Below are 9,876 nucleotides of genomic sequence, written 5' to 3' on the forward strand. Positions count from 1 at the left end.
TTGCATACCTTTGTCATATTTGGATTTTGGGTTGATTTTGATTTTTGAAGGTTCACCGATCCGCAAAATTTGTTTTGAAATTTTACCGGTCCGTAAGATAAAAAGGTGGAGAACCACTGATTTAGCTAGAACAGTACGAAATAAATGTTAAGGTTTCGACGACTTTCGACGATAAAAAGTCCCATAGTCGTCTCTAATTCATCATTCTGTTTTTATTCAGCTCGAAAAAGGAACGTTCGTTGCACTCGCTCCTGGCGCGAAGAAAGAGCGCGAGCGACCCCTCGTGGCCAAGGTTGTGGACTTTGACGCAGAAGAAATGGAGGTCACGTGGTATTTGGGCGGCTACTCGACCAAATGGAGCCAAAGCGCGGCAGGTTAAGAGCGACAAGACTTTTGGCGACCAAGCAAATTTTGGAAACCAGAAACGAATATGTTGAAAATAAAAACCAAACTGAAATAGATCTCACCGAAAAAATCAAATCGTTTTTTTTTTTTTATATTTCGGACCTAACAACAAGAAAAGGATTAGGAACTTTAAACAAAATTTTAAATATGACGATCCAAGCGTATGTGATTGCAAACCCAGCAATCTACGGAACACCGGGCTTGAAAAGGGTACAGTTGCACACCTGGGTGTAATATATAAAGAAAAAAAAGCAATCGCTTTAGGCGTTACGGGTTAAAAACAATGCACTTGAACCGTTGTCGGCACCCTGTTCTAGCTTTTCACTATGCAATTGTCGAAGTGACTTTGGATATAATTGATTTGCTTGTTATCGATTTGAACCGTTCAATATCAGGGAATAACCTCTTCCAAACTATATTATTACTTTTTGAAGGCGCTTTCCATTGCATCACATGGTTTTCGTCTTCTAATTAAAAACAAATGATTGGTAGTTTAACGCCAATATTTCAATTGCAATATTTGCCAACCTAAATTAGATTTACGATAAAGATTATCCAACTTCTTGAATTTATTGCGCTTGGCCATTAGGTAAGTAACAACTTAGACTGAGACTTTACTTGCTGGTTGTATAAAATAACATTAGTAAACGTGATTTTTCAGTAAATTAGCCACGCCGCAAAGCTCATCTAAAACCGAATTCAATTGTTGTGCAGGTAAGGAGCTGCGTGCCAGCAAACGCGACAAAATAGCGAGAAGTCGGGTGATTTACGCCGGGTTTCAACTGACGGGCAAAGGAAAACTTCCTGTGCAAGTCATGAAGGAACTGCGGAAACTGTACGCTCAGATAGACAAAACAAAACGCTGAACGGGTGGGGTGCTGCGCTTTTGGCGGTAGTGCGTTACTGTGCTGTCTTTCGTTTTTGTTTTTTGCCTTTCATGCGTTCAGGCGTGCTGTAAATAGTTCTAGTTATCGACACTTCGAAAGTTTTGTTCTGACTTGTTTGTTTTATTTCAATAAACCACAAATTGAGTTGCCGCAATTCGCTTAAGAAATTGCACCTTTCATTTTTGATTTTGTGCACGGGTCGAATAACTTGTTTTGCTTTTTAAACTCAGAAGCCATTTTTTGCATTACGTTTTTTCAAATCTGTTTCAATTATATAAAATTAGCTAAATTGTGTTGTTCATTTTTTTCAACACCGAACCTGTTGTTTGTAGAATTATGTCCACTTAGCTTTGAATGTTGTTGTTCTGTTTTGTACTGCATCGTCAGTTCTCGAATTTTTGTTCCTCGTTGGTTTTGTTTAAGCTTTTGTTGTTGTCATGCCTTTTTTCTGTGTGCGCTATTCACGCCATAAACTCACCCGCTGCCTCTATAGATTGTGTGTTCAAGTATCTAGTCTAGCAACAATCATTCGTTTATAAGTCATTTTTTCCTTTGCAGGGGCCTCCGTGTTTAATCTAATTTCAAAGCAAACCGCGCCCAGCTTACAAAACATATTTTTTTTAATTGCCTCAGATTGACTCTTTTGAACTATATTTGTTAATTAAAATGTGAATGGTAGTTAAAACTTCGATTGTTGCATTTGCATAAAAAAAAAACAGGGACACTCCCCCTGATGAGAGTTATTATAATAAAATTCGAAAAATCCACACGTTTTTATGACAAAACTGTTAGTGGAAATTTCTTCGCCCCGCCAGATCTGGCTGAGTTTGTTTGGCCCGCGACTCGGAAAAGGTTATCCAACCCTGATATATAGACTATGAAGGACGGAGGTATTGTGAGTTACCATACAATGGCTATGACAAAGGCATTAAATAATTTCCCGAATAGCACCAAAAATACATTACCTAGGTTGGATTAACATAGAAGAAAATGCATTATGGAGAGAGTTACCCTATAGCAGGGGTCCCAACCGTTTTCATCCTGTCCAAGGGTGCTTATAAAGCAACACTATAGCTACAGGACGCCGTAATCGTTGGTCATAAAGCAGCTTCCGAGGGGCTAGATCACGGTTGTTATTATAAACACATATGTGTGTGTGTCTTTCATTGATTGATACGGACTGATGATCCCCCAATGTGAAGTTGCTTTTACTAACAGAATGTGCAATTATTGGCGTATGGTTGTTTCTCGACTCGCTCCTCTCTGAACCTGCATAGCTCAGTTGGTAGAGCGACGGTCCCGGCTTGATCGGAGGTTGTGAGTGCGAACCTCACTGCAGGCCAGTTGTTTTTCTGGCTTGCTCTGCTTCCATCATAGATCGACAGATTCGGCTAGTCTGCGATGGGTTTTTGGTGTACTATTGATACGGAAGCCGTAATCGTTGGTTATAAAGCAGCTTCCGAGGGGCTAGATCACAGTTATTATTATAAACACATATGTGTGTATGTGTCTTTCATTCATATAGCTACAGGAGTATTTCCATAACGCCATGGTATTACGACCAACGAAATATTAAAACAAAGTACGCAATAAATCTATGATTGAACTCGTTAAAATAAAACCCAAACGCGTAGAATCAAGGCAGTGTGAAAAATTGAATTTCAACATTTCGCACAACTATGCTATCATTCTCCACGGAGGCACTTACGAGAGGTTTACATTTAAATTTTATACAACGCATTAAAAAATCATGCGAATAACGCTAAGTTATGATTTGCGTTTTTAGCACAATATTGCACAGAACGCAGCCATACACTCAGCCTATGTTTACGTCAGGCCTCCACCAGCTTTGCTACGTATCGCATGTCTTTGCGTCCGATCTATATCGTGCGTATTGACAAAAAATGTATTTGCGAAAATGTGAGACTGGCTAAATTTTATCGCCTTTATTCTGTGCGCCAAATGATGTTACTCTTACTTTGAATTTAATCACAATTTGAAAATTCAAAATGGCGGTTTCGCCGAGACAAATGATATATAAACCCTAAATGACACAAATCAGTTTAAAAGACACTTGTTTTTACTTTTCCTTAGATAAAGTGAAAAATAGTGACACCTTAGGTTGAAAAGCTTATCTAACAATTAAGTTATAGATTGTTAGAAAATCGACCTATCGCTGCTGTACTTTTTATGCAATTTTAAGCTTTTGCCCTATGCTTAATGTCTGACATTTGAAACCAGTTAAAGTTACTTTCCTTACACTTTAAAGTTTTCTTAATTTTTAATTGATTCTGTGGCGAAACAGTGTTTGGCTACGAACTTAGTCTTATGCATTACACTTCTTTAGTTAGGCAAATACCGTCTATAGTTGTGTAGTTAAATGGTGGTATGTAAAACACGTTACCAATTTGTGTAACGTGTTTTCGAGAACGTGTTGATTTTTGGACTTAAAAATGCGAGCAGGCTAGTGGACGTAATTCTGTCTGGATTGTTAGTTTTAAAATTAGTATTTCTGCAGGCTGAAATACCGAGAAACTCTATACTTTATTATTATTATTACAATGAAACAACAAAATAGAAAGACGGACGAGAATAAAAAATAGCACCCATCAAGAAGCGACAGGTTGGGCTAAAGGCCAGCCCACTTAACTCTATGAAATGCGCGATTTTCTGAATAGCACAGATAAACCCAGAGTGTTTTACAGACTTGATCATAAAAACAAACATAGAAATCGTCGGTAATATATTCGAATACTTACCACGGTATATAACGAAGCGCGCACATATCAGTAAGCAATTCAACAAATCATTGTCAACACCAGTTTTAACAGGAGAGGTACAGGGTCGTTTTCCAAGGAAATTGAAAGTTTTTAAGAAATCCAAGATGTTATTTCTTCCCAATAGCTTTTAGTATGAAGAAAATTATAAAATATGTGCGAAATAGTTTCAGGGGGATTTCGACAGAAAACACATCGGTCGGTGCCAGTTTTCCCAAAGGAGTGTAATGCTTCGTTTGTTACTATCGCACGTAGGTTAAGTTTGATTAGAAACGAGCGTATAGCTTGGTTTCAATTGATTAATTATAGACATTATCATACAGTTTTTGCCAAGGAGTTGTATTTGGAGAAAGGCCCAAGTCCCGCTCCTAACTTTTTTGTTGCTCTTCCGGAGCAACCGATGCATACTGCCTAATTTTATTGTAAAGAGCCTTTGGAGTGTCACACATTTTAAATAGTTCCGTACATTTGTTAACTAGACATACATTATTTTTCGAAATGTCGTAAGTATGGTCCCATTCGGGTGGAAAGGCAGTGAAACACTTGCTCGCTTGTTGATATGTGCGTTACAATCACCTGACGCAGCTAGCGGTTGTTTGCGAAAGCTATAAAACAAAGCTGTATAGAAACTATAGAATCGCTTACTTTGGCTGTATCAGCCGCACGAGTCTTGATCTAAGTCAGAAATTTAGTTTCAGTGCTGGTAACAGAAGATATTACGTGTCCAATGTCGGGCTCGTAGAAGCGCTGTGATTTAGTTCAAGGTCATATTAACCACCTATTTTCTGCTGAAGGTGTATGAAAGATAATAAAACAAATCTAAATTATCTGAATGAAAAGTAACTAAGCATAAGGAATTTGTCCAGAAACTCGGCTCTGCATAGAACAGAGTAACGCATAATTTCTTGAAAACGCGGTGTTTAAATTGTTTGTCGACTAAGTTGTAGCTAAGGTCATTTGAAAGATGTTCCGTTTATTTCATAAAGCAACAATTGTGCCCCCTGTCTAATGTTAAATTGCGAATTTGTACGTTTTTTTGCTGGAATCTTTCGTTTGTGTCGCCGCGTAACGATATGTTGATTTAAGGTAGCCAATTTATTGTCTTTCCATCTGTCTGCTAACGTCCTATTCAAACGAAGCACAAGCGTAGAAACGTGCAAGACCATAAACAGGCTAAAGCGTCAGCAGCGAGGTATTGTTAAAACATAAATTGTGTAATTGTGACAGTTCTCAAACAAACTAACCTTCGCTTGTTTTCTACTAAGAAATGTGTTTATTTCAGACCAGACAGTCTCGTTTTTATTGCACACAGAATAGAAGCACTTTAAGTCATTAAGTAAACTTTCTAGTGTGCGCTTTATTTGAGTCACAGTTTCGTATAAACACGAAGGTACTGTGTCCGGAAATGCACCAGAAATTACGAAACGGACAGACTTTTACCAGAACGTCCTCTGGCAAACATTTGGCAATAACGCTGCGCAAATATCTCGCCGTCTCGCTGCCGCAACTAAAAGGTGCTTAATAATATCGTCCGATCAAATGAGTATAGGAGGTGGGTGCGTTTTAAGGTAAAGCGGCGTCACGATGAAAAAGGTGGATGTTGTTTATTTGGCATTATTCAGTGATCTCAGGTTTAAACAAGGAAACGTAAACGTATGGACAATCATTAGTACAGCACTCGCGGAAAGCGATTCGAGAACCCATGTTTAGCCTGTTTAATCGTTTTAACAATTCTTGCGACATATGTCTTGTCATATTTATTCAGGCTTATAACGAGATTTGTGTGAATTATTACTGTGTTGTATAATACGTATCCCTCACCAAAATCATCACCAAGTCAAAAGTCTACTTTTCCGAACAGCATGCTGGTGTTTTACTTTTAACCAAGTATATAAGTAAGCTAGCAGACCGTTGTAAAAATCGTGGAATTGACAGAGTACAAATTACAGCAACATTGGAGTTTAAGCCTTAAATTTATACAAGCGTTTATATGCTATATTTCTGTAATACTGAGGAATGTAGAGTGAAATACGTAAAACTCAAACAAATATGTTTTATTTACGTATCTTTGTGTCATCTAATCGCTGTAAGGTACAGAATTGCCAATATATCTGTAGTTCTATTCTAGGGCTTTGCAGCATACAAAGGTAATTAATAGCTTTAGCGTTAAACCCAAAAGTAAGCAAAATGTAGTCTCGAGTTTAATGCAGAATATGTCATCTTTAGGCACCGGAATATTATTTATAATGCTACTAAAATGCACTTTCGTAATTAACAGGCATATAGTAAGAAGTATCAAAGCCCATAAGCAGCATTTTGAACGTTTCGAAAAACTCATTATTTATTTTCAACTTTTTTCAACATCATTTCGTTTTGTGTCGACAATCCTGATTTTCACGAACCGTATTACCTCTTTGAAGCTCCCATTTTTTGTCAAAAAGGGCAATGGCAATAAACCAACCCAACTGCGACTGGGTAATCGCCCCTTGGCTGCCGGGCTTTATCGCAAGTTCAGTCAACAGCAGCGAAACAGAGGCGGAAGACCTGATTCTGGAACATCTGGGAAATTGCCAGGACGCCGTTTTCAGCTATCTTTCCGATACTTACGTCTACACTCTGATCGCCCTTTACTGCATCATTCTTCCAATTGGATTCTTCGGCAATCTGACCGTGATGTGGCTCATCCTAAGCACTGCCAAACTTCGAAAGAGCATGAACTTTCTCTTGCTATCGCTGGCAGTGAGCGATTGGATTGCGGCGACCTGTATGCCGTGGACCCTTCATCACAACATCTCGTACGATTACGTGCTGGGCAAAATGCCTTGTCGAGCCCTGCCGCCCATCCAGGGTGAGTTGTTGCATTTCGAGCACTATACCTGGGTTTAATACATTTGCTTGCTAACGGTAAAGCTTGATAAACCTTCTGATTCTGGAGAGCTCTCCCAAGAGGGTTTATGTGTGGTTTACATTTACTTTCTTAAATGTTTCAATTACATTAAAAACTGTAATTAATTACATCAACTACAATTTTCGGCACTGAAACTTCAATTTTCTTAATATCAATGTATTGAGCCAAAATTTATCAAATCACAATTAGAATTACGCAGAATGAAAATGGCTCAATTACATTACAATTACATTAAAACCTGTAATTAATTACATCAATTACAAATTACAATTGATCCAACGCTGATGTGTGGTCACATATTTGAAGAGAAACTTTGTTAGGCGTACTGATTTTTGTTAGCCTTTTCTTAGAGATTTTAATTTACTTGTGTCGCAAATTTTTAAAATAAAAATAGAAAGAAATAGCTACGAAACGGCTTTATTAAGATAACTGAATGCCCAAACAAGCAAGTGGATTTTATTGTTTTTCGTGAAAAGTTACAGCAAATCAATCCAATTATCCTGGGCCGCATTTGCATTTAATCTAATGACGTTCTAAGTAAAATACCAGTCGAACATTTCCAATGGTTCGAAATTTTATTTAATGCAGGGTAATCAAGTGGCACTATATTAAGACAAATTGTTTTAAATTCTCGACAAGCTTTCGCACAACCGTGATTGATCAGGTCCAAGTAGAAAAAAACGGATGAAGCACGGTTGTACGAAATCTTGTCGAGAATTCAAAGCAATTTGTCTTTAAGTAGTGCCACATGATTACCCTATTTAGAATTAGGCAAATATGACCATTTGCAAATATTAAATAAAGTAATAATTGCGCCAATTCAGAGCGAAAATAAAAACTAATTGAAAAATAGAACGATTATTTGGCTAACAACCAAACGAACATAGTGCTTACTGCTTTGCCTGTTGTTTTCCTCGTTTTGAAAAATCAAACATAAAATTGTCACGTAGTTCTGCTAAGAATATTTTTTCGCAAAATAACATCTCGACACTTAAAACTTTTTAATCTAGGTACAGCGGTAATGAGCAGCATTTACGTCCTCGTCCTTATGTCGATCGAGCGCCACCAAGCGATTGTTTTCCCTACCCTCGATCGATTTCTTAGCTCCAATTTCAGAGTGGCCGTTTGTATCGCCGTTATGTGGATTCTCTCTTTCTGCTTTCAAGTAAGTTTGACGTTGCGGCTATCGTTTATTATTAGAGGTGACCAAAAGCGCTGTATTAACAGTATTGCCAATGAGGAAATTTCCAGAAAAAAATCTTTGCACGTCAAACGAATACCTGCAGTAATACCTCAATACTTACGGACCTCGGCACTTTTGGCAAGAGTTCATCCAGAATGAAGAAACAATTACACATTTTAATTCAACAAAAAACAAGAACGTGGAAAACTAAAACATTAACGCTAACTTTTTAAAATGCACATGTGTACACTTTCTGGTAATTCGTTAAAATAGAAAGTTAACGGTAAATCTGCCTAAAAAGATGGTTTTAGATGTGCAAACAAACAATAACTTACAGATACTTAACTATCAAATATAGCCATATCAAAAAGTTGTTCAATGCTGGAGAACTGTTGATTGAAATTTCAAATTAAAGTAAAAGGTGTACAAAGGTAAAAAGGATAGTAAAAGTGAATCGCAACGAAAAGAATGTTAACAAGCTATGATTTCACTGATATTATAATTTTTTGTGCCAAACCCAATCTGGCGAACATAAAATTATGTCATTTACCATCACCTAGCCTAGAACAAGTACGCCAACCAACACATAGAATAATATATAATTTTTTTTCTTCCTATCCTGTTTTTCTTTCGCAGATCCCCCAATTAATCGTGCTCGAAGACGTGGTAATTGCCAACGGCACTTTCCCTTGGTTGGCAGAGCAAGACAGCGGTGGCTACCAGTCGGACAATGGGACACTCTCGCTTATCCAGCCCGGCATTGCTGTCAGCACGGTGGTGAGAGGCTGTATTGAAACCTGGAGCGACGACCAGGCTTTCTCCTACTCAATTGCAATACTCATAGTGCTCTATGTCATACCGCTCGTGGTGTTAGTACTCATGTACGCCAGAATCGGGTACATGCTCTCGATTCGGCGGCCTGTCGGTAACTTTCTTCCTGCCAGGGCGGCGGCGCGTTCCCGCAGAAAACGCCGGCTGATGTTGCTGTTTGTTTTGCTCGTGGTTTCGTTCGCCGTGTTCTGGGGTCCCTTTTTCATCCTGCAATGCTTGAAGGCTTGCCGAGAAGGCCTGTGTAACCCTGAAGTGATTTCCTATCTGCAGTGGCTCGGTCACGCGAATGTGGCGCTCAACCCGCTCCTCTATGCAGCTTTGCACGAGCGCATTCGCGAAACCTTTCTCCTAAAGACGAGGGCCGTTCGCCTGCTTTTCGCTAAACTTTTCTGCGCTAAATGTAGGCCTACAAGTTCTTCCGTGACGCCGCGAAGCCCAAGGCGCTCTGGGGGCGAAGAAATGGCGACCATCAGCAACCCTACAGTTATCCAGCGCTCGGCGCCTTCCAGTTTTAATCAAAACGCGGCGAACGCGATGCCCCTGCGTCCACGATCGGCGACGACAAAAAATGGAACTGCCGCCGATGAAACGCTAAACGGTCTTCAGCTTCCAGGCATCACGCTTTCTGAGGTTTCGGCCTGAATTGACGTTGTGGGTGGTTTATCGAGTGCCTCGCGAGAATATCAACTTGGTATGTCGCCTAAATAGTATTCCACAGCCAGTTTGGTTTCGCTTCAGTTTGTAAGTTTATTACGTTTTGTTACGTCCGAGTGCCGAACCACATTGACTACATCTATTCCCCACATTAACATGTTGAACGTTTTCTTAAAATTAAAGTTAAACTTCACCATATTTTACAATCAGATAAAACACGTCACAGCTAAA

The 9,876-nt window shown here is 39.0% G+C and overlaps 1 protein-coding gene across 1 annotated transcript; it reads left to right on the plus strand.

Annotated features, from left to right (window-relative positions):
• Positions 1–6,514: 6,514 nt before the first annotated feature.
• On the plus strand, positions 6,515–9,633 carry LOC146136058 (QRFP-like peptide receptor). The gene is made up of 3 exons (XM_083396143.1): positions 6,515–6,917; positions 7,988–8,142; positions 8,797–9,633. The coding sequence occupies exons 1-3, from the start codon at positions 6,515–6,517 to the stop codon at positions 9,631–9,633; spliced, it is 1,395 nt and encodes a 464-aa protein (XP_083252269.1).
• Positions 9,634–9,876: the final 243 nt, after the last annotated feature.

This window comes from Ascidiella aspersa, chromosome 8, assembly GCF_963924565.1.
Source record: "Ascidiella aspersa chromosome 8, kaAscAspe10.2, whole genome shotgun sequence".
In the NCBI taxonomy this organism is placed as follows: Eukaryota; Metazoa; Chordata; class Ascidiacea; order Phlebobranchia; family Ascidiidae; genus Ascidiella; species Ascidiella aspersa.

Excerpts from the sequence above, each read along its gene's own strand:
- LOC146136058 (XM_083396143.1), top strand. The coding sequence starts at position 6,515 with ATGGCAATAAACCAACCCAACTGCGACTGGGTAATCGCCCCTTGGCTG. Across the intron at positions 6,918-7,987 it reads AGCCCTGCCGCCCATCCAGG|GTACAGCGGTAATGAGCAGC; the intron begins GTGAGTTGTTGC and ends TTTTTAATCTAG. Across the intron at positions 8,143-8,796 it reads TTCTCTCTTTCTGCTTTCAA|ATCCCCCAATTAATCGTGCT; the intron begins GTAAGTTTGACG and ends TTTCTTTCGCAG.